The following is a 25356-nucleotide window of genomic DNA, read 5'->3' as shown; positions in this document are numbered from 1 at the left end:
AAGTAAACAACAATTTCATTCAGGTTAATGAATAAACCTCATGGGTAGCTTATTTCAAGCATCTTATGGACATACATTATCTTTTAAATATAAAAATCTGTGCTTCTACATTAAGAACTGCTTCCTCCATTATTCTAGTAGTTGACAGAAGATGCCGATGGTTCATTAATTTGTAGTTGTGGTAGTAGGTTGAGTCTATGGGCATTTAAAAGGACTCGAGCCATTTTGAGATTTAAGATTACTTGACATTTTTTAAGCAAATCAACACTAGTATTTAGTTTGGTCGTTTGCTATAATCTTTTATTTTCACTTTGACAACCCAATGTGGTTTGCATATAAGGGTTGCCTCTCTTTATATAGGAACCAATGTTGTCATTATTTGAGCCGATGTGACGTGCAATGATGTCAGATTGTGGTCGGTGGTACGGCTGCGGCCGGTGGTACTGCCACGGCATAGGAGTCAATCGGTGTGGGGGGCAGGGCACAGTGCAGATCTAACGCGACATGTAGAGCTACGATGATCGTAGGTTACCAGGGCTGTCAGCCCTTTTCGACGCGGGCTGATTGTTCTCTTTGCCTGGCGACTTCTTGGCTGGAGTTGAAGTTGTTCATCTTAGTTCCAGCCTGAGGTTGGAGGGCCGGTCTGGCCCGAGGTCGATGTGTCCAATATTTTTTTTATTACTTATCCTCCACTTTCGAGGCCGAACTATATTCTGGTTCGGACGACGGAAGTCGGATGGTTACCTCGATTGAGGGCGAGATCTTTGTTAAAGGTGTTAGGCGCACCGATCGGTCTTCTCGAAGCATCGTCGGATCCAGGCCATCTTGAGGCATCATTATTACGGGGTGACTTTGAGACACCATTAATATAGCAATCCATTTAGATTGCTCGTGCCGTACCTTAGACTGACACGTACTTCAATCTATCTGGGTAGTCGGACCGGTGCTTCGATCAGGATCGTCTGTGTCCCTATATATGGGGTCCCCAACCTCAGACTCTATCTTTTGGTCTACCTTTCTCTCCGCCCGAGTACCTAAGCATCCAAGACTCCAAGTGGTGTTTCAGTGAAGTCTGTCACTCCCGGTGTCAGTATCCTTCGTGTGGTATGTCTAGCCAAATTGGTCGCAAGCAAAACCAGCTGATAAAGGAAAACCTTATTAGTCTAGGTTTGGATCACAACCAGTCCTGCTCGGCCTGGCCCCTCGGGTAGAAAACTAGCCATGAAAAGAAAAACCTCGCTACAACTAGGTCCCCGGTTTATAAATGGTGCTTCAATGTCAGCCAAGGTAAAATCTTCACTATGATTAGGTCGGCTGAAAGTGGCAGCCGCTAACTAGTCACATGCTAAAGCTGAAGGGCAAAAAACTTGGCTACATCCAAGTCCCCGAATCACAAGTGGTGTCTTAACGCTAGCCGGGGTAAAATCCTAGCTACGACTAGGTCAAACTAAAATGGCAGCCTAGCCTACTTGGTCGTGAGCTAAAGCTAGTCAGATTCAGCACAAAGGCACGACCTAAGGATCGAACTCTCTGGCATCGAGCTATGACGACGTCAGAAAAGATCCTATGTGCCAAATCGAATAGCTCGGCCTCTTATGATCATGATTGGGGGGCAAAGTGATTAGCGACTACCTTCAGGCTATATTGGCTCCCAAGGCGACCTCAAGAGGGATACAACCTTATCAAGTTGTTCGCAAGGCTTAATGCTACAACCACAATCACACAGCAAAATCGGCACAAGCATTCTGAAATACCTGTAAGTGCTGATCAAAGAGTTCTAACTTTCATTAAAAGAAGTGTCATTTACAAGTTGTGCCCATAGCCAGTTACATCAGAGAAAGAGAGACAAAATTAGTCCGCCAAAAGGTTGATTACAGCAAATCTCGTAAGAGGAGGGCTAAGATCCAAGACAAAGAGAGCATTTGGCCAAACTAGCAATACCTCAGCTCGAGGACGGCTGGAGATCCATTGCTCAGTTGGACTCGGAGGTAGCAGCTCAGTATTATCAGCATTCCGCTGGGTGCAGTCGTCCACCCCTTCACAAGGGTTGAGGCAGCTCAAGTCAATATTAAGGGCAAGCCTCATGACTTGATTTTTGCAAGATGTAAAACCATCCCCATAGGCCTCGAACTCCCTGGGTAGCCAACTCCACCTCCAACTATTTTGCATTCTCTCTCTCATTCCGTTAGTTACCCATGCTACCAGATGATTCCCAAAGCTATGAATGACCAGACTTCACATACACTCAGCATCCACAGGTCTAGAGAGATATTTGTTGAAGAAAGAACATGAACATCCCCCCTGCCAAATTGTCAGAACTGTTGCGGAATGTAGTACACAGTGGTCCTTAATCACTAATACCAAAAGAGACTGGGACTAGATAAGCTGAAGAAAACAGACCCAAGCTCCAGAATACGGATAATGAATTATCTGCTAGTGCATACAAAACATTATGCAAGAGAGAGAGACAATAATAGTGTTGCTGGAATTTGGACCCGGGGGCGACCGTCGGCTGAGGAGGGGGGAGCTCTGGCGAGAATCGACGAACGGCGGTCCGGTTGGCGTGCCACGTCCTCCGGGAGACCTGCAACAAGCCGGTGGCCGGGGTTTCAGGCGCCAGCCCTCCGATGCTTAAGTCAGAGGGGGGCTTAATTTTGGAGAAGGAGAGGGACTGTATGTAGAAGTCCGAAGCCCCGCCCCCCTTGAGAGAAAGGAGTTTCCCTTTTTATAGGGGGAGTGGCAGGGTTACCTGTGATGTGACTGGGCGAATTAATGGGTTACCGTCACGATTGGACGTGGGCGTGTGAAGTAATGAGTTGTCGTGGATGGCCCGTTCCCATCATGGGAGGAGATGGCGCGTAGCCAGAGCTTGCTTGTGGCGCGCAGTGCAGTACATTCTTGGGAATGGTGAGGCGTTGACAGTCGTAGCAGGGTATGGTCCCTAATTGATATGTCGTGGCGTGGCCGGCAAGTAAACCATGGTGCGGTGAAACTGCTGCAGGGCATGGCCGCAGCATATAGACGACGAGGTCGGCCTTCTGAGGTCAGCTCGGCCTTCTGAGCTCGGCAGCCTTTTGAGCTCGGCCTTCTGAGCTCGGCAGCCTTCTGTGCTCGGCTCGGCCTATGAGCTCGGCTCGCTGTCGGATTTGGGTGCTTTAATTGTATTTATGGGGTGGTCCATTTTTCTCCCCAACACTACCCCCGACTTCCGAGTTCGAGCTACTTTTTGGCTCGGGCGAAGGAAGTAGTCCAGTCGTCGATCATCCTGTAATATAGCCAAATATATATGGAGATGTGCGTGCCAAGTAGGGTGTACCTCTCATGCAGTTGGAGTTAAGTGCTTCAGGTCGACTCAGCAGCCTTCTTTGGCTTGTGGTCGACTCAGCAGGGTGCCCCCACTCAGATCGGGGCGTGTTGTCGTAGGAGACGTCGAATGTCGTTGAATGCCTCGGGGGTCCGCGTAGGTACTACCCCGTCTTCCCGAGGTCGAGGGAGCTTGGGCTTGCTGTCGTCTTATCGGGGCATCTCGACCTTAGTCGAGGAGGCGCTACGAGGGGCCGCGAAGGTTCTACCCCGTTGTCGATGTCGAGCGCCACGGAGGGCCGCGAAGGTACTACCCCGTCTTCCCGAGGTCGAGGGAGCTTGGGCTCGCTGTCGACTTATCGGGGCATCTCGACCTTAGTCGAGGAATCGTGCGCAAGGTCGAGGGGTCTGGGAACGCACTGTCGACCTGCGATGCTTTCCGAGGTCGAGGGGTCTAGGAACGCACTGTCGACACACGGGGCATCTCAACCTTAGTCGAGGAGGCGCTACGGGAGGCTGCGAAGGTACTACCCCGTTGTCGATGTCGAGCGCCACGGAGGGCCGCGAAGGTACTACCCCGTCTTCCCGAGGTCGAGGGAGCTTGGGCTCATTGTCGACTCAGCGGGGCATCTCGACCTTAGTCGAGGGATCGTGCGCAAGGTCGAGGGGTCTGGGAACGCACTGTCGACCTGCGACGCTTTTCCGAGGTCGAGGGGTCTGGGAATGCACTATCGACACTCGGGGCATCCCGAACTTAGTCGGGGTCTTTGAGGGAGATGGAGATGGAGACCGGAGATGGCCTTGTCTGTTGGCGATCATGCGTTCCCACCTGGAGTGGGGCGACGTTGGAGATAGAGATACCCGTAGGTCGCCTTTTGCATTCTCCGACCTGGAGATAGATAAAATATTAAAATTATTTAAAGCCAAAGTGGCATCCTGTACCTTTTGGAGACATTTTGATGGCTTCCGAACTTCGAAGTCCCTCAGGACTTGGCTTAGCACCAGCTTTCTTTGGCTCGATTTTCTGGGAGAGATGTTCTGCGCTCGGGATTATAAGCTCGGCAACCTTCTGGTCTCGACCTTCTGAGCTCGGCTCGGCCTGCATGAGCTCGGCCTGGATGAGACTGCTGCAGGTCGTGGCTGCGGCATGTGGATGACGAGCTCGGCCTTCTGAACTCGGCTCGGCCTACATGAGCTCGGCCTGGATGAGCTCGGCAGCCTTCGGAGCTCGGCAGCCTTCTGGTCTCGGCCTGCATGAGCTCGGCGGGGGCTTCGGTGATAGCGATGCTTTGAAGGAGAGCAACGTCGTGGGCGCCGTCCTGAGGACTTACACCCGTGAGGAGGGAGTACATGCTGGTTTCTTTCTGCCGAAAGATAGAAGAGTTTGAAGGGCAATGGGATTTAATGGAGCTGTACCCTTTACCACAGAGGCTTACAATCCCATTTTAAAGCTCAATAACTCTCCTTCTCTAGACCTCAGCTTTTATTTCTCTTTCCCTCCAACTCGTTGACGTGAGACTTGGGCTACTATTTCTCACTGGTTGCCCCCACATACGTTGTTGCAGCGGGAGCCATGCCTGATTCGAGATGGCTCGGGAGAAAGTTTCTTCCTCTGCTTAACATGAACCCGTGGAGGCGGTACAGGAGGGGCCTCCACTTGTTGTAGGCTTTGGGCTGCAATGGCTAATGCTTGGACTTGCTGCACTAGCGCGTCGAAGTGCTCGGGTTGGACTTGCGGAACTTGATCTACTGGAGATCTTGGTGGTGAATTCTGGACTGAGCGTTCGGGACTTGGAGCATGATGCCGAGAGGCATTAAAGGCTCCTCTGCTCCTTAGTTTCATGGCCGTAACTCGGGCCCTTCCTCTAGCGCCAACTATTGCTGGAATTTGGACCCGGAGGCGACTGTCGGCTGAGGAGGGGGGAGCTCTGGCGAGAATCGACGAACGGCGGTCCGGCTGGAATGCGACGTCCTCCGGGAGACCTGCAACAAGCCGGTGGCCGGGGTTTCCAGCGCCGGCCCTCCGATGCTTAAGTCAGAGGAGGGCTTAATTTTGGAGAAGGAGAGGGACTGTATGTAGAAGTCTGAAGCCCCGCCCCCCTTGAGAGGAAGGAGTTCCCCTTTTTATAGGGGGAGTGGGAGGGTTACCTGTGATGTGACTGGGCGAATTAATGGGTTACCGTCACGATTGGACGTGGGCGTGTGAAGTAATGAGTTGCCGTGGATGGCCCGTTCCCATCATGGGAGGAGATGACACGTAGCCAGAGCTTGCTTGTGGCGCGCAGTGCAGTACATTCTTGGAAATGGTGAGGCGTTGACAGTCGTAGCAAGGTATGGTCCCTGATTGATATGTCGTGGCGTGGCCGGCAAGTAAAGCATGGTGCAGTGAAGCTGCTGCAGGGCATGGCCGCAGCATATAGACGACGAGGTCGGCCATCTGAGGTCAGCTCGGCCTTCTGAGCTCGGCAGCCTTCTGTGCTCGGCCTTCTGAGCTCGGCCTTCTGAGCTCGGCAGCCTTCTGTGCTCGGCAGCCTGTGCTCGGCCTTCTGAGCTCGGCAGCCTTCTGTGCTCGGCAGCCTTCTGAGCTCGGCTCGGCCTATGAGCTCGGCTCGGCCTTCTGTGCTCGGCAGCCTTCTGGTCTCGGCCTGCTGTGCTCGGCCTTCTGTGCTCGGCTTTCTGAGCTCGGCAGCCTTATGGTCTCGGCTTGCTGTGCTCGGCCTTCTGTGCTCGACCTTCTGAGCTCGACAGCCTTCGGAGCTCGGCCGCCTTCTGTGCTCGGCAGCCTTCTGTGCTCGGCTCGGCCTATGAGCTCGGCTCGCTGTCGGATTTGGGTGCTTTAATTGTATTTGTGGGGTGGTCCATTTTTCCCCCAACAAATAGTAATATCGGGAGTTATGTGAATAATATATGTGAATATACATGTATATGTATATGTGTATGTATTCTCGATAACAAAAAAAATAGGGGGAATTGAGTCATGTAAAATTCTAGGATCATTGAGTTATTCTGGAACGAGGTCACAGATCATTCAACCAATGCCAATGTTTTCTGAAAAAAATGAAGATTTTCAACAAAACAATAATAGTGTCTTTATGGAATGAGCTATTAGACTCTGCTACTCCTAAACACCTTAACAATGCTATAAAGCATGCATTTGTTCTCTAAGTACACATGAATCAGAAGGCAAGCCAATATCATGCAAAAGGGAATGGTGAATGAGAAACAAAAACTCTCAAGATCAAATTGCTCATCCAGGGGTCGACGAACTCTTGGCTTTTCGCCCCCCTCAAGCTCATCTTCTCCGTTTCACTCAGCAAATTCCTTCTCTGCTCTTCCAGTAGATTATGTCTTGCCACTCCAACCTTTTCTTTAGCAGAAACCATCTCCACACCTCGGAGCACCGCCTCCTCCTCCTCCTCCTCTTCCTCATTTACTCCCGCATGTCCTTCAGGAAGATTTGCCTTCGACTCGGAACTGATTCGAAGCCTTGAAGCATCATAGGCCTGTTATAAAATTGATAAGAAACAAAAAAACAATCAGTAAAAAAGAAATCGAATTGCCTGCTTCAGCTAGTCAATCAAACAATCAATCCATCAACATAGAATTCGACAACACACCTTAAAATCGAGCGGAACCCGATCGAGCCCGGCCTTGCTGTTATCGTAGTAGGTGGAGCCACCGCCAGCATTCTTTCTCACGGAGATGGCTGAGGTAATTATAACCATCTTATCTTCGGGGAGCCCCAGCTCCATAATCTCCCTCCTCACGTGGTCCGGAAGGGCGCTCTCCGTGCGACCCCCGGATACCCCGCCATCAGCGCGCTCCCCTCGTCGTCCGTGTGGCAGTCGGATTAGGGCGGTGCACCACCGTCGCCGGCGGTGGAGGTGGCGGAGGAGGAGGAGTCGCGCGCGAGGAGCTGGAAGGTGGCGGAGGAGGAGGAGTCGCGCGCGAGGAGCTGGAAGGTGGCGGAGTTCTTCCTGTCGATGAACTTCTTCCGCCCCATCTTCGCACGAGACGAGGTTGTTTCCAGGGAGAACGATGCACCTTCCTTCGCGTCCGTCGATCGTTGGATCATCCACTCCTCGCTTTGAGATCTGCAAATGATAGAGCACCGAAAGTTTTGAAATCTGTGTAGTGGATGATCCAACGGTCGATGGGCGCCAAGGAAACAACCACGATCCCTAGAGTTCCAAGCACGACAGCAGGATGTCAGCATAACGGCCGTCATAGACCGTTAATCCGTTATCTTATTCTTTATTAGAACGGGTTGAATTGGGTTGGGTTTGGCCGGAAACCGGATCCGACCCGATTCGGTTGTTGCCCAAACAACGATAGATAGGGACTTCTCCGCGAGTGAGCGTAACACAACTCTCTCCATAAAAAATAGGATCGCTTTCTCTCCAATTAATCGTCTGTGGGGAAATGGAGGAGGAGCCCGTGGGCGATGATCGGTGAGCTATATTTGCTTTTCCTTTATATTTTTTTTCTTTAATTATCTTTTACTCTTTTAAATTTGGCTTTAATAATTTCTTTGTAGATTCCAAATTACTTTTCGTGTGCTAGGGCTTTTCAATAGATGTTACAGTTATTGGTTTGTGTTGTTTTAGATTTCGTGGCCAACAGTTTGCTTTTCAGAATTGCGGATAACAAACATCTTGTTGCTGAAATCTGCCCTCCTTTATCTCGATCATTATTTAAGCTGCAGGGCACCATAAAATTATCCTTGTAAGACTTGTCTGATTAGTATACTCTGAAGACGTAAACCCGGCTGATTTAAAAAGGAGAAAAAAAAAAGAAAAGAAAAGGTGAATTTTTTGTCATTTCTTTGAAATCGGCGTCTCCATTGAAAACTAAATCCTAGTAGGCTTTTTGCAAGAGTATTCTGCTACTTTGGATCTACTTATCATGGCTTAGATTGGTAGGAAGTCCATTAGGACTGTTTGGTTCACAGGAAAAATTTCCCCTCACTGAAACGTCTTTCTTTCATGGAAAAATGGTTTTTACTTGTTTTGTTGACCGTGAGAAAGTGGCACATTCTAGAGTGGGTTATATTTGATTGAGCATCTACTTTTCTGAGAAAGCTGTGAAAAATACCTGTTATGCTTTTAGTAAAGGAAAAGATATTGCCTCATTCTATTTAAAAGCTTAACGACACTTTTGGAAAAAAAAGTTTCAATTTCCAACCGGTGGGAATTGGATTTTTCTATGTCTTATATGAGTTTTTTTTCCTGTAAAATATGGAAATCTTATTTTCATAGTAAAACTACTTTTCCATCTCTCTTTCGTGAACACTCTAACCAAATATGAGGCATTTCTTCATTTTTCCGTTGACTGCACTTTTTCCTCTCCTCTTCCTGCAAACCAAACGAGTCCTTAAAGTTTTAGGACAAAAAGAATATTGTTGATAGGGGAAATACCAATCTTGTGATAATCCTATGATCTTTTAGAGTCATGGTTTTCATGGTGGCGAAGACATTAGTTTGTAAATGTACTTTCACCTGCTGACACAGCATACATATCAGTTCTTATTATCTTAGCCAACAAAACTGATATATCCCATGATGTAGGCAAATAAAACTGAACCAGGCTTGATCTTGTTTTCTTTCTCTCCATATCATAACCAATAACAACACTTTAAGTTACAAGTGACTGTAAGAAATGATTGAAAAGAATAAAGAGAAAGCTGAAACTTTCTGGATCAAGCTGCTACTTTCCAACATCCTAAATACGCTTTTAATGTTGTGGAAAACAATAAACTCATATAATATTCAAATTAAGAGATGTATAAGGCATTAAGGAACGAGTAAAAGAAAACAAAAAAAAAAAAATCAAAATTTTCCTTCCTCGTCAGATAGAACATGAATTACCTTGAAGGCGCACAACAGGTCACATGCAATGCACACCATGAGGATCATGGAGCATGTTTGATAGCCCTATGAATCAAAATGCCTTAACTTATGTGTGACACAGATTTGGGATTAGTTGGATCAGCTCCACGGCTTCCAAGCCATTCTTTGCAAGGTATCTACTATTGCACGTACCAGCAAATGAAAATGCCTCTCTTTTATAAACTCTTTATGATAAAAACACAAAATATTTTCAATACTTATCATATTTTTCCAGAAAAGGCAAAATAATGGGATGTGGAAATATGAAAGGAAGAAAATAAACTACATAGTGTTAGAAAATAAAATATGCTATAAGAAATGACAAATATATATAAATAATGCAAGACAAGCATGCACATGCTGATTGTCTACTTTGAAAAATTAAAAAGGGAATTAATATATTGATCAGGAAAAATAAATTTCTTTTCCAGTCTTCTACTTTTTTGGCTCTTTAAAGAATATAATATGGAAATTATAGCACCTGAAACCAGATGAGGGCAAGCCTCCATTGTGATTGGGTGTCAGGGCAAGCCTCCATTGTGACTGGGTGTCATGGGTTCAAATCATGTAAACAACCTCTCCATAGATGGGGGGTAAGACTGAGTGTTGACCCCCTAATGGATTTTGATGAATACAAAACACTAGAGTATAATTTCATTTATCTTAACAATTTAATTGAGGAATTCATGTGCTTTATTAAGAATATTGTTAAGAAATGTCTAGGCAAGTTCCCATAATTTTTATGAATTTATTAAAGAAGTTTTGAGATGAAGAAAACAGATCAGGGAAAGCCGAGACGTCTCCTGATAGTCTCAGAGACGTCTCTGGCACAAACAGGAAGAACTGGCACGTTGGGAGACGTCTCCGGCACCTGCCGAGTCGTCCCCGCGATAGCGGAGTCGACTCTCTCAGTAGGGGAGTCGACTCTCTCAGTGGCGGCAGAAAGACAGTTTTTCAAGAGATATGCGCGAGACGTCCCCACCGTACGCGGAGTCGTCCCCGCAAGTAAAAAGCAGACTTCCCGAGTCGTCCCCAAGATAGCGGAGACGGCTCTCTCAGGATTTTTCAGAGAATGATTTTTTCGGTGATAAGGCAGCGGAGACGTCCCCTGAAAGAGCGGAGTCGACTCTCTCAGGAAATTCCAGAAGACATGTTTTTCTGAGATAAAGAAGCGGAGTCGTCCCCGAGGGAGAGGAGTCGTCCCCATGCAGAAAGTGCAAACAAGCCGAGACGTCCCCGTAAAGCGCCGAGTCGACCCCAAACAACGTAAAAAGTAAAATCTTGTAGCCGAGACGTCTCTCGTTGAAGCGGAGACGTCTCCAGAGCGCCTGGGACGCGACTGACAACTTATTGCAGGTTGTTTTAAATTTCAAATCTCTCTAACTTTATCTCTAACGGCTATATTTGCTTTTTGGTCTATAAAAGGGACCACGTAAGTGCTTCTCAACAACTCTTCAAAAACCCAAAAGCTAGATCATTTAAGAGAGAAGCAAGAGAGAGAAGTTCAAGGAAGTGAGTGCATTCAAGTGAAGAAGTCAAGTGCTTTCAAGCTTCCCAAGCGATTTCAAGCTCAACCACTCTCGCGCGCTCGGGATTCAAAGTTCACACTCAAACCTACGCGATCCACATCGGAAGAATCACCATTTCCTACGCTTCCAACGGCAAAAGGATTCTTCCGGGTTCTATTGTTCATCATTGTCTTATTTGCTTATTTAGAGCTTTTTTAATCCTTTGTAAAATCTTCTATTGTGGTGCTTGTTCCAGTCAAGGGACTTGGAACAAGGGAAAGGCGTCCCAAGCCTAAGTGTAATTGGGGGTTTTAGGGTTTGTTGTTAGCCCGGTGTAAAACAACGAGTTGGGTAGTGAACTCGCAAAAACTACCGTACTGTAATCGTGGATTATAGTGGAAATTTCCAACGGTGCTTTGGGGAGTGGATGTAGGAGCGGTGGAGGCTCCGAACCACTATAAAAGCTTGTGTTTGCGATTGCTTGTCTTCATAGTTATTTTTGTTTAGCTCATACATTTGTGAGTTCTATTTTTAAACAGTGAAAAGTTTTTAAAATACCCAATTCACCCCCCTCTTGGGTGACCATCTCTGGGCAACAAGTGGTATCAGAGCGGGTGCTCTGTGTATTTCTTAAAAGACCTAACCGTCTTAGCCAAAGATCTAGATGGCAACACCCTTTAACAATGTTCCTGCCGAGGGGCAAGCAACCAATAGACCTCCACTCTTCAATGGGACAAATTATACCTATTGGAAGACTAGAATGAGAATCTTCATTCAAGCACAAGACTATGCCTTGTGGAGGGTTATAGTCAAGGGACCACAAGAACCATCACACGTAGTTAATGGCATTCGAGTTCCCAAACCTGAGGAGGATTGGGATAAGAATGATGATAGGATGGCTCAACTCAATTCTAGAGCCATGAACTCATTATTTTGTTCTTTAGATGTAAATGAGTTCAATAGAGTCTCTACATGTAGTTCCGCTAAGAAAATATGGGATAGGCTTGAAGTTACCCACGAGGGTACAAATCAAGTCAAAGAGTCCAAAGTGAACATTCTAGTTCACAAATATGAGTTGTTTAAGATGGAACCCAATGAAACCATCACATGCATGTTTACACGCTTTACCGATATAATTAATGGTCTAAAGAGTTTGGGTAAATCTTATACTAACCCGGAGCTTGTGAGTAAAATTCTCAGGTCTTTGCCAAAAGCATGGGAAGCAAAGGTCACGGCGATCGTAGAAGCCAAAGACCTCAACACCTTGGGGCTAGAACAACTTTTGGGCTCATTAATGACGCATGAGCTCACGATGAAGCAACATGAAGATGATTTGCCAAAGAAGAAGACAATTGCACTCAAGGCTGTTTCGAGTGCGTGTGAAAAAGAAAGTAGTGAGAGTGAGGAAGAAAGTGAGGACGAGGACTTGGGTTTGATAGTTAGAAAGTTTAAAAAATTCATGAGGAAAAAGAAACCCTTTCCTAAGAAAAAGTTTGGAGGGAGAAATGATTGGAAAAAAGAAAAAGAAAAAGAAAGAGACCCAATCATATGCTATGACTGCAAGAGACCGGGACACATTCGTTCCGAATGCCCTCAACAAAAGAAGTATTTTGGAAAGAAGAAGAAGAAGGCATTGAAGGCAACATGGGATGATAGTGACACATCATCCTCCGAGGAAGAGAAGGAAGAGACCGCCAATTTATGCTTCATGGCGTTCGAAGACGACGAGGTATGTCAAAACCCAACTATAAATTTTACTTTAGAAGAATTATATGAAGCTTTTCAAGAACTTATGGGTGATTGTAGTATGTTAGGAGCAAAAAATAAAGAATTAAAAGCCTCCAATCAAAAACTGAAGGAAGATATTGAAAACCTATTAATTGAAAAGGAGAGCGTTAAAAATATTAACACTACTAACCTAGAAATCAAAAATTCAAAACTTAGCATTGAAAATGAAAAGGCAAAAACACTAATTAAGGAATTAAATCTAAAAATAAAATCCCTACTCGATAATAATACCTCACTTGCACAAAATGTTGAATCTCTTAAAAAAGATAAGGAAGAACTAGTTAAAGAAAATTTGAATCTTAAGAATGAGGTACATAAGTACAAACCAATTGTTGAAAGATTCACACAAAGCTCTGAAAAATTAAATCTTATTCTTTCAAATCAAAGAGCTGTTTTCAATAAAGCCGGATTAGGATATAAAACTAACAAACAACAAAAATATCTAAAGAATTTCTTTGTAAAAGCAAAAAATGTAAAAACTGAAAAACCTACATGCTTTCATTGTGGAAAGAATGGACATAAAGCCTACTCTTGTATTCAAAGAAAGATCCAAACTAACAAGAGTACATTTGTGAAAGCTAAAAACATAACTAAAGTATGGGTGCCTAAGGGAACCAACCACACTAACCAAGAAGGACCCAAGAAAACTTGGGTACCTAAGAGCTTCACATGATCATTTTGCAGGTATGCCTTGCAGCCGGAAATAAAAAGAGAATGTGGTATCTTGATAGTGGTTGCTCAAGGCATATGACCGGTGACAAGAGTCTCTTCGTCACCTTGGAATCAAAAGAAGGAGGAGTAGTCACATTTGGAGATAATGCTAAAGGCCGAATCATTGGTGTTGGTAAAATCTCCATATCACCCTCCTCATTTATTGATAATGTATTGTTAGTTAACGGGCTAAAACATAACTTATTAAGTATAAGTCAATTTTGTGACAAGGGCTTTAAAGTGTCATTTGAATCATCACTATGCATAATTAGTAGTCCAATTGACAATGAGATCATACTCACAGGACATAAGTATGGAAATGTTTACATGGTAGATCTTGATGATCTCACCATGAAGGATGGCCAATGTCTTGTAGCCATGAATCCCAAAGTCAATGAAATTAGTTGGTTATGGCATCGTAGGTTAGGGCATGCTAGCATGGATCTAATCTCTAAATTAATTACAAAGGATCTAGTTAAAGGACTACCAAAAATAGACTTTGAAAAGAATAAAATTTGTGCTGCATGTCAATTAGGGAAACAAACAAGAAACTCTTTCAAGTCTAAGAACATAGTCTCAACAACAAAACCCTTGAAACTAATTCACATGGACTTGTTTGGACCCACTAGAACTGCTAGTCTAGGGGGTAAGAAATTTAGTCTTGTAATTGTTGATGATTTTTCACGTTTTACATGGGTTTCATTTCTTGCACATAAAGATGAGTCCTTTCCCGCTTTTATCAAGTTTCATAATAGAGTTTCGAATGAACTCAATCTTAAACTAAAAGCAATTAGGAGTGATCATGGTACCGAGTTTGAAAATCAGCACTTTGAAAAGTTTTGTGACGAAAATGGTATCAATCATAATTTTTCGGCACCTAGGACACCCCAACAAAATGGGGTGGTAGAGAGGAAGAATCGCACACTAGCAGATATGGCTCGTACCATGTTGTGCGAATCGGATCTACCAAAATATTTCTGGGCTGAAGCAATAAATACTGCATGTCACATTTTGAACCGTGCATTAGTTAGGTCCATCTTGAAGAAAACACCTTATGAGTTAATAAAAGGTAAGAAACCAAATATCAGCTATTTTCATGTTTTCGGTTGTCGATGCTTTATTTTAAATAATGGAAAGGACAATCTAAGCAAATTTAGTACTAAATCAGATGAGGGGATCTTCTTAGGTTATTCCTCATCTAGTAGAGCATACAGGGTCTTCAACAAGAAAACTCTCGTTGTTGAAGAATCCATTCATGTTGTTTTTGATGAAGCTAATGGAGATTTTTCTAGAAAAGAAGAAGATGGTGATGTAGGTATACTTGAAGACCGAATGAAGGAATTCTCCATACAAGACAAACAACATGAGGATGAGATCAAAGAAGATACAAATCAACAAGATGAAGAAGATCAACCTCCATCAAGAAATCAAGATCTTCCTAAGGAATGGAGGTATGCACATGGTCATCCAAAGGATCTAATCCTTGGTGATCCTTCACAAGGTATAAGAACTAGATCCTCTCTAAGAAATACTAGTAATTATCTTGCTTTCGTTTCACAAATAGAGCCTAAATCACTAGAAGAAGCTGAAAAAGATGATAATTGGATGAATGCTATGCAAGAGGAATTAAACCAATTTGAAAGAAATGAAGTTTGGACTTTAATGAAAAGACCCCCTAATGTTTCAATTATAGGCACCAAGTGGGTGTACAGAAATAAACTAGATGAAGATGGAATAGTAATAAGAAACAAAGCTAGGCTAGTGGCCAAAGGATATAATCAGGAGGAAGGAATAGATTTTGATGAAACTTTTGCTCCTGTTGCTAGGTTAGAGGCTATTAGACTACTTTTGGCATATGCATGCTTCATGGATTTTAAACTCTATCAAATGGATGTAAAAAGTGCTTTTTTAAATGGCTATATAATGGAGGAAGTTTATGTAGGACAACCTCCAGGTTTTGAAAATCACTTACATCCAGATTATGTGTATAAATTGCATAAAGCATTGTATGGACTTAAGCAAGCCCCTAGGGCATGGTATGAAAGATTAAGTAATTTTCTAATTGAAAACAAATTTAAGAGAGGAAATGTAGACAAAACCCTCTTTATTAAAAGAAAAGGAAATGACTTATTGCTTGTACAAATTTATGTGGATGATATAATTTTTGGTGCTACTAATGATAGTCTTTGTCAAGAGTTTGCCAAGCTTATGCAGGGAGAATTTGAAACGAGCATGATGGGTGAGCTCAACTTCTTCCTTGGGCTACAAGTAAAACAATCAGAGGAAGGCATCTTCATCAGTCAGTCCAAATACATCAAGGAAATGTTGGAAAAATTCAAGATGAAGGATGCAAAGGAAATCAGCACACCCATGGGCTCAAGTTGCAAGCTTGACAAAGATGAAAAAGGTAAAAGTATAGACTGCAAATTGTACAGAGGTATGATAGGCTCTCTACTTTACCTTACTGCTAGTAGACCAGATATATTATTCAGTGTTTGTATGTGTGCTAGATACCAAGCATGTCCTATGGAATCACACTTGCAAGCTGTTAAAAGAATTTTTAGATATCAGTAGGGACATCTAATGTAGGCTTATGGTATTCTAAACAATCTGACATAAATTTAATTGCTTATTCCGATGCTGATTTTGCCGGGTGCAAACTCGACAGAAAAAGCACAAGTGGCACATGTCAATTTTTGGGTGCTAATTTGGTTTCTTGGTTTAGCAAGAAACAAAATTCAGTTGCCTTGTCCACAGCTGAGGCTGAGTACATAGCAGCTGGAAGCTGTTGTGCCCAAGTTCTTTGGATTAAGCAACAACTTGAAGACTTCGGTATCAAAATGGATAATATACCAATTAAGTGTGATAATACAAGTGCAATTAATTTAACAAAAAATCCTGTTCAACACTCTAAGTCAAAGCATATAGAGATTAGGCATCATTTTATTAGGGATCATGTGCTGAAAAATGATGTGATGATTGAATATATATGCACTGAAAATCAATTGGCCGATATCTTTACAAAGCCCCTTTGTAAAGATAGATTCAACTTCTTAAGGAATGCCTTGAGCTTGTATGATCCTAGCAAATGAATTGAACTTGTATTGCATTGCTTTGCTACTCAAACTAGTAATCCACCTCAAGGTGAACATAAGTGAAAAACATGAATTCACCTAAGCTAAATGACGAACGTTTGACTTTCCGGAGGATGGTTACCCTCCCTTGGACTCTTCATGGAGATATTTTCAGAGCCTATTTCATAGGTATTCGAAATTTGGTCAAACATTCCTCATTTCAATATTAATAATTCAAAAATCATTATCAAATTATTATAGGATGTATTATTAAGGGGGAGGATCACAAACAAATTCACTCTGAGTTTGTCAAAAGAGATCATGTTGATTAGGATGATTAAACAAAAATTGGGAAAAGATAGAATTCAGTCTGAAATTTTTCAGTGCCGGAGACGTCTCTGGCAAATCGCAGAGACGTCCCCCCCAGGCGAGACGTCTCGCCTTAGTCGCGGAGACGTCTCGGGGACCGAACTAGGTCTTTTAAAATAAGTGAAACAGCTCGAGCCGACCCGAGCTATCTTCTCTCATCCCCGACCAAAACCAAAAACCCTAGCCTCCGCTTGTTCTCCATCACAAACCCTAGCCTCCTTCTCCACATTTTCCTAGGATTTCCACTCAATGGCACCCAAAAGAGCTAGGAGGACCGGTGGAAGGCGACCTAGGGCAGCGGCCGACGGTGAGGAACGGAGGGAAGAACCTTCCGCGCCGTCTCCTCCGGTTACTCCGCCAACCACGACCATCTCCTGTGCAAATCGCACAGTCACGACCGGTAGGTACATAGATTTTGCCTTTTTAGATAATGAGGGGTTCTCTATTGGAGAGAGACTCCGAGCCCAAGGGTGGGAGCACCTTTGCACCCTCAATACCTCGACCTACCCCGGCCTAGTTAGAGAACTTTTTAGCAATATGGCATTAAGGGACTTAGGGTACACTGCATATGTCCGGGGGACATTAGTAGAAATCAATGAGGATGTCCTATCCACTGTTTTACAAATTCCTAAGGACGGTGAGGCTCCAACCTCACATCCCCAAAGGGAAATAGCCCTAAATTTAATTTTAGGAAGAGAGGACTGCGGCCCTCTTGATGTTGTCAATTCCCAAGACCTAAATGCAGAGATGAGATTATTTCTAAGTATTGTCAACAGGGTCTTGTTTCCTAAAACCGGCCGCTTCGATTTTGTTTCGGAGCGAGACCTAGTTGTTATGCATCATATCCTACTAGGGATTCCTCTAAACCTCCCTAGACTTATGTTAAACTATATTGCACTATGTCATAGGTATTCTAGGTTTAGTATACCCTATGGCATGATCTTTACCTTAGTATTCAAACACTTTAAGGTTCACATTCCCGAAAATGAACCTGCAAAGCCCTTGAGAAACACCGACTATTACAATGAGGGCACAATGAGAAGAATGGAGTTTCATAAGATAGATGGATCTTGGGTCAAAGTTCCAAAAAGAAAAGCACAAACCCTAGAGTCTGAGATCCCACATCACGAGTCTGACCACCACTCTCCTCCACCTAGCCACATGGATATCCCTGATATACCCTCCAGCTCAGCTGGACCTTCCACATCCATGCCACCACCTCCTCCAGTCAGTGGGCCTTCCTTCCTATCAGAGGATCAGATGCGCACCTTAGCATCTGTCATTTGCCAGCAGATGAGGGAGGAGATGAGATCCATGATCTCCACTGAGTTGGCCCCCATCAGAGCTTCACATGAAGGGCTTCTACAAGAGCTGAAGGAAGTTAGAGCTCAAATTGAAGCTACAACGCAAGAAATAATTGGTGTGGGTGCCACCCAAACCTGCAGGACAATTGAGCTCAAGGACAGCTTGAAGACCATTTCCAAGAGTCTCAAAGAGTTGACAAGCCCAGGAGGCAACGTGGGCACCTTGGTTGCCCAACTCAGAGGAAGAATTGAAATGGCAACCATAGAATTTGAAGCACTTGTGGCAGCCTTCCACAAGTCACAGGGAGATCAATTTAAGACCCTAATGGATTCCATCAATGCATTCATAGATGCAGCTTGTAGGGTTTACGAGCAACGTCGCCGATGAGGGACATCTTGTAGGATCTTCTTTTTGTAAACCCTAGGCTATTTTGAAACACTTCTTGTATTAAGAAATCAATACTTGTAATGATTTCTTCTCTTGACTATGTACTGACTTCAAAGGTTCACAATGATACATGAATACAATCTCTTTTGAAAACTTTGTGTACATTGCCAACTCTGTGTATATGTTTCTGTGATTGTGTATGTGATTTTGTGATGTGCCATAAAAATCTTATCACATACCTTGAGTGTTCAAATTTGATACAAAGAAACAATGCACATAAAACAGGGGGAGCACATCTTGTGATAACAACGTTAAACAAAAAGATGAGTCTAAAATGAATTCCAAAACTAAGGGGGAGTGATATGAATGACTGAATTCATTAATAGAAATGACTTGGACAGGGGGAGCACAACTTGAATATCCTTGAGTGGTTCATGGAAATATGCTGAATCTTACTAGGAAGTATGCTTTAAGCACCTACAGATAATTTGTCCCCTTCATTGTTGATGACAAAAAGGGGGAGTAGATATATAGATAAGGGGAGTAGAACCATAGAACCAATATGGATAAGGGGAGTAGAACCAATATGGATACATTGGAATGCAAAATACAAAATTCATGATTAAAAGTTGAATTAGAAGAGATAAAATTGAAGAATATTAGCTTTAAGATAATTGCCCTTCTGGAAAAGAAAGGGGGAGTCAAAAAGAACTTAGCTTTCAATTATCTTTAGCATCAATATTTCATTTCACATTATATCTAGTTCTAATCAAAACATTATACCTGTACATCTAAGCAAATACTGTGTATATGTTTAAATTTCGAATTTTGCATATACTCAGTGTTTTGTCATCATCAAAAAGGGGGAGATTGTTGACCCCCTAATGGATTTTGATGAATACAAAACACTAGAGTATAATTTCATTTATCTTAACAATTTAATTGAGGAATTCATGTGCTTTATTAAGAATATTGTTAAGAAATGTCTAGGCAAGTTCCCATAATTTTTATGAATTTATTAAAGAAGTTTTGAGATGAAGAAAACAGATCAGGGAAAGCCGAGACGTCTCCTGATAGTCTCAGAGACGTCTCTGGCACAAACAGGAAGAACTGGCACGTTGGGAGACATCCCCGGCACCTGCCGAGTCGTCCCCGCGATAGCGGAGTCGACTCTCTCAGTAGCGGAGTCGACTCTCTCAGTGGCGGCAGAAAGACAGTTTTTCAAGAGATATGCGCGAGACGTCCCCACCGTACGCGGAGTCGTCCCCGCAAGTAAAAAGCAGACTTTCCGAGTCGTCCCCAAGATAGCGGAGACGGCTCTCTCAGGGTTTTCCAGAGAATGATTTTTTCGGTGATAAGGCAGCGGAGACGTCCCCTGAAAGAGCGGAGTCGACTCTCTCAGGGAATTCCAGAAGACATGTTTTTCTGAGATAAAGAAGCGGAGTCGTCCCCGAGGGAGAGGAGTCGTCCCCATGCAGAAAGTGCAAACAAGCCGAGACGTCTCCGTAAAGCGCCGAGTCGACCCCAAACAACGTAAAAAGTAAAATCTTGTAGCCGAGACGTCTCTCGTTGAAGCGGAGACGTCTCCGGAGCGTCTGGGACGCGACTGACAACTTTTTGCAGGTTGTTTTGAATTTCAAATCTCTCTAACTTTATCTCTAACGGCTATATTTGCTTTTTGGTCTATAAAAGGGACCACGTAAGTGCTTCTCAACAACTCTTCAAAAACCCAAAAGCTAGATCATTTAAGAGAGAAGCAAGAGAGAGAAGTTCAAGGAAGTGAGTGCATTCAAGTGAAGAAGTCAAGTGCTTTCAAGCTTCCCAAGCGATTTCAAGCTCAACCACTCTCGCGCGCTCGGGATTCAAAGCTCACACTCAAACCTACGCGATCCACATCGGAAGAATCACCATTTCCTACGCTTCCAACGGCAAAAGGATTCTTCCGGGTTCTATTGTTCATCATTGTCTTATTTGCTTATTTAGAGCTTTTTTAATCCTTTGTAAAATCTTCTATTGTGGTGCTTGTTCCAGTCAAGAGACTTGGAACAAGGGAAAGGCGTCCCAAGCCTAAGTGTAATTGGGGGTTTTAAGGTTTGTTGTTAGCCCGGTGTAAAACAACGAGTTGGGTAGTGAACTCGCAAAAACTACCGTACTGTAATCGTGGATTATAGTGGAAATTCCCAACGGTGCTTTGGGGAGTGGATGTAGGAGCGGTGGAGGCTCCGAACCACTATAAAAGCTTGTGTTTGCGATTGCTTGTCTTCATAGCTTTATTTTTGTTTAGCTCATACATTTGTGAGTTCTATTTTTAAACAGTCAAAAGTTTTTAAAACACCCAATTCACCCCCCTCTTGGGTGACCATCTCTGGGCAACACTGAGCACATTTGACCCTCCCCAAACCCTAAAGTGAGGGAAGCCTTGTGCACTGGGATGTTGCCTAAAATTGGATAGCATCAATCATCCTCTTTTTTTTCCCTATAAACAAAATAAAAAGAGGAAGGTCATAATTTTATAGTTAAAGGTTAGTTGCACAGAATAAATTCTAATATTTTTCAAGGATTTCACTCAACTTGCCTAAGAATGGTGCCGCGGGCATGTGGCTGGTGCTTTCCTTCCATGACTTTCATATAAGATCTTGTGTAGTTTTGGATGAACAATTAAGATGGACAAGGAATTCATGATGAATCTGTGGTTGGATGTGAAGTTGGTTTGGATCCAAGAATTGTGGTTGGATGGAGCTCTCGTTGGAAATAAGATGGATCTGCTGATGGATTTCCATGTAAAATTGGTCATAGATTTAACAGATGGGTTCAATATTTAAAGTTGGATGTCATGTTAATGAAATCAAATAGTTGTTTATGATCAATTCTATGATCATCAATCTTATTTATATTGTAAATAATGATGCTACTTAGAGAATTTAATATGAACACACCTTGTTGTCTTATCTTCCTCATCATGTGTCTTAGTGTGTACTGTGGGTCACATCAGTAACAAGTGCATGCAACAAACATGGTGAGAGTGTTGCCAATATTTTACAGGCAGTTATAGAGTCAAGAAGATTCTCATTTCCATCTTTCTCTCTCATTCCCTCTCTCTATTAAGACTAACCCTAATTCCAGGGGATGAATAAAGAGATGTGGTTCATAACTTTCTTTCATTATATCTTTGTTATTTCATTTTAGGAGATCCATTGAACATATCATGTACAGGGATTAGGTCGGTTTAAATGATATGTGTACTTGAGGTAGATGTCAATGAGAGACCAAGAGATGTGTTCCCATGAAGAAAGGCAGGAAAGAAAGCTGTGCATGTAGAGAGAGATGGGTGAGAGAGATCTAATTCATCCTAAATTGGAACAAACATGAGAGTCCTTATTTTCTAGATAATAAGGAGAAGCTGCCAGGTTTGGGGAGGAGAGGGGATTGAATTAAGAACTTTCTTTGAGGTTCCTAGACATGCAAGTGAGAAAGAGTTGACTAGCATTTTCTTTTCAAATTACACATTCACATCATGTAATGAAAAATTTCATGTGAAATAATTAGTATATTCCACCTCACATAAAATCTGTATGAACCAAACCCCCCTGTTGGCTATTTTGAATATGGTATAGATTACAAAAGCATGACATCGATAAATATCATGTTGCACACGTGTAGAAGACTGGTGTTATTTAGGGAATGTAAAAGATAACAAGCAAAATTCCCTTCCAAAGAAAATGGGAATGAATCTAATGGAAATTAAAAACTTTTATTTTTTTCTTTAATCTAATATAGATGTCAACAAGATTCTGAATCAGCAAATTGATCTCATTGTGTTTTTATTTTTTAATTTAATGTTAAAAACAAATAGGTAAATATAATTTTCTTATGGGTAAGAATATGTAAAATGATTGTTAATCTCAATTTAACTATATTGGCTAATATTTCAATGTCTTGATTGTTTTATACAACCAAGATTTTGAGATATCTTGTTGGTTTATAATTATTCAACCTTTCTTGACCAAGAAAACATGATGTCTAAAGAAAAAGTATTGACTTCCAGTGAGAACACTGGGATGCGAAATGTAAAATCCTGAGCTTGTCTTTAATATTCTAACATATGGAATATAATGAAAGCCTTTGTATTCAATAATCTGACTTACTGCGTATATGCGATTTTGAATGCTCCATCTTTGCTGACCTATTTAGAGTCAACTTCTAGTTGCAAGTATCGAACTGCTGGGAATGTGGAATGCATATTTTGCACATGTGATTGTAAACATATCAGGTTATACTTTCATCACCCTTAAAACTTTACTCCTTGGTTCTTAGTTACTCAAAGATAAATTCCATCTAGAATTTGTGGAATAAAACCCGTCTTACCCAAAAAAAACAAGCGAATTGTCAAAACAGTTTCACCTTTGACAACGCCCATGGTGCACTGAAATTACCTTCATATTCCTTCACTCAACTCTTGTAGATCATGTTGTCATTTAGAGAATGCTCAAGTTAGTATTATGAAAATTGGGTCTTTTAAACATCAGTTTATTTGTAAATGCTTTATGGAAATGTTGATCAAACAATTCTTTCTGAACAGGGAGTATCAAGCTATAATTCCGGGGTTGCCGGATGATTTGGCATTAAGGTGCTTGGCAAGGATCTCGCATGGATATCATGGATTGCTTGAATGTATTTCTAGAAAATGGAGAGACGCAATCAGGAGCATGGATTATGCCCACATGAAAGCTAGGCATGAGCGGTGTGGGAATTGGTTATTTGTTTCAACAGCTGATGGTAAAGGCCAATGGGATGCTTATGATCCTGATGCAGATCGTTGGCACCCTCTTCCTACAGTACCAACTGATTGTGATGAAAGCTTCTGCGGATTTTCTTGTGTTAGTGTATGCAAGAAATTTCTAGTGATTGGTGGGTGCTACTTATATAATAAAAGGAGTTTGGCAATAAATGATGTGATATTGTTTGATCCATTCAAGAAGCAATGGAAAAGGGCTGCCAATATGCAAACAGCACGAACTGATTTTGCATGTGCAGTTATCTCTAACAAGGTCTATGTGGCTGGGGGAGGCAATTCAAGTTGTACTAAAGGACTTTCTTCTGTTGAAGTTTATGATCCTTGTGCAGATAGGTAAGCTTGTTATAAAGATTTTTTTTCATCCATGTTCGTTGTCTCGGTACTAGACCCTATATCGGTACTATCCTATTATGGTGTCGATACATCTGGTATAGGGGTTATTTCAGTGTACCAAGTGTCGGTACGTCCCCTGTATCGTGTATTGGTTTAATACTGGTATGGTACGGTTGGGTCGATATGCACCGGTACTGACCGATACGGTAAACCTTAGTTTTCATGATTTCCTAAGTTACTAAGTTACCATTGAGGAGCAATTTACAATTAAAATACATAGGCATTTTATTTGGTTTTTATCATGCAGTCTATTCATCTTGTTTCTTAATATATTTGTTTTAGTTCAATAGAGTTACCATGGACTGCAGATGTATGTAGGGTAAACATCCTCCAATCCTTCATTCCCTCTTAACAAATGAATATGTATGTATGTGCATGCTATGCATACTTACACATGCATACACATGTAATGTATATGTATATGTAATGGTTAGTCGAGAATTTCACATTGCTATAAATTGTCAACGGTTGCAGGTGGGAAGATTTACCACCAATGCCTTTCACACTAATTGAATGCTTCAGTATATCGTATGGAGGTCAATTTCATGTTCTTGGCAAGAGAGAGTATAACATTCAACAAGATACATACCTTATCTTCAATCCAGTGAACCAACATTGGTGCATCATGGAAGATCTGCAGCTGTTTTGTAAGTTGACACATAATTATACAACTATACAAAACGGCAACATCTACACTATTCTGGAAGAAGGGAGCATCAAAAAAGTGGACATGGATCAAAAGGTCTGGTGTACATTGGGTGAATTTCCTGCAGTGGTCCTTCCAAAACACATGAGATCATTGAAGCCTTTTACCTTTGGATTTGTTGCATTCCAGCAGTATTTATATGTCATTGGGGGCATGACTCTTAAGTATAACTTAGATACCCTTTCATATGGCATTGTGAAGCTGAACTCGAATAGGTTTTGTGATATGAGGAAATTGCCACTTGAATGGAAGGATGCTAGACCCATGCCAATAAGAAGTGGTCGCATATTAGGATGTGCTGTTATGGAAGAATAATTTAACCCTTTTCTATATATTTTGTGTCTGAAACTTCTTTCTTTTTGGATAAAGAAAGGTCTCAACAGTCTAATAGCTGTTCATTAAAACATGGTATCTTTATGGGGAAAAACAGATACAGATTTGGTTCCCATCATTAGGGTTTCGGTGGTATTAGAATATGTGCCTTATGGAATTCATATGATTTGCTTTTTCTTGGTTCTCACTTGGTTCAAATCTTGTAATGGCATCATGTAAGTGGATCATGTTGCATTGTACCATTATATCCTCAACGTGCAGATTGTCTGTTGCCCTGATCAAGAATTTGTATGATGCAATTTTATTTGGTTTTGTTTGGAGCAATGCAGCCCTCTTTATATCGCCTAGATTTTTGCTATAGTGGTCCCCAAAGGCAACCTTGACGAGTATTCGAAGAGGATATCTATCAGTCAGCTGGTCATCAAAGACAAATTTGCAATCTGATTTTGCTTGCATCTGAATTTGGAGGTCGAAGAGGATATCTATCAGTCAGCTGGTCATCAAAGACAAATTTGCAATCTGATTTTGCTTGCATCTGAATTTGGAGGTAAAAGTCTGAAAACATCAAAAGATGATCTTGAAACTTTAGGTATGACGATCTCCATTAGGAAATCTAATTGTAGGCGAGGTAAATCTATTGTAACAACTGGTAATGGTATGGAGTTTGGGTGTTTATCAAAAAAGAAAAGTGAGCTCTTATGGAGGAATAACCATTTTTTCTTTTTCTTTGATTCTGTGTTGAACAGTTGTTTTCTATAAAGAAATGCATCGACAGTCTCATGGCTGTCAGGATTAA

At 42.4% G+C, this 25356-nt stretch overlaps 2 protein-coding genes across 4 annotated transcripts; one reads left to right on the top strand and one right to left on the bottom strand.

Annotated features, from left to right (window-relative positions):
* Nucleotides 1-6193: 6193 nt before the first annotated feature.
* Nucleotides 6194-7528, bottom strand: LOC120105363. Its single transcript, XM_039117730.1, has 2 exons — nt 6921-7528; nt 6194-6806 (listed from the first exon to the last, which is right to left on the bottom strand). Exons 1-2 carry the CDS (start codon nt 7053-7055, stop codon nt 6498-6500), a joined length of 444 nt encoding a protein of 147 aa, XP_038973658.1. The 5' UTR covers nt 7056-7528; the 3' UTR covers nt 6194-6497.
* A 127-nt stretch (nt 7529-7655) lies between these two features.
* On the top strand, nt 7656-25356 carry LOC120105362 (F-box/kelch-repeat protein At1g16250-like). 3 transcript variants are annotated; one of them, XM_039117727.1, is made up of 4 exons: nt 7656-7754; nt 22913-23461; nt 23996-25028; nt 25108-25356. In XM_039117727.1, the coding sequence occupies exons 1-3, from the start codon at nt 7726-7728 to the stop codon at nt 24540-24542; spliced, it is 1125 nt and encodes a 374-aa protein (XP_038973655.1). In that variant the 5' UTR covers nt 7656-7725; the 3' UTR covers nt 24543-25028; nt 25108-25356. The 3 variants fall into 3 exon arrangements, with proteins under 3 accessions (XP_038973655.1, XP_038973656.1, XP_038973657.1); XM_039117728.1 differs by lacking the exons at nt 7656-7754; nt 25108-25356 and adding an exon at nt 15546-15605 and having other exon boundaries at nt 23996-24839; XM_039117729.1 differs by lacking the exons at nt 7656-7754; nt 25108-25356 and adding an exon at nt 15601-15635 and having other exon boundaries at nt 23996-24839.

The sequence above is a fragment of the Phoenix dactylifera genome, unplaced genomic scaffold (genome assembly GCF_009389715.1).
Source record: "Phoenix dactylifera cultivar Barhee BC4 unplaced genomic scaffold, palm_55x_up_171113_PBpolish2nd_filt_p 000267F, whole genome shotgun sequence".
Classification (NCBI taxonomy): domain Eukaryota; kingdom Viridiplantae; phylum Streptophyta; class Magnoliopsida; order Arecales; family Arecaceae; genus Phoenix; species Phoenix dactylifera.
Note: the sequence above shows the minus strand (reverse complement) of the source record. Positions and strands in the feature narration are given on the sequence as shown.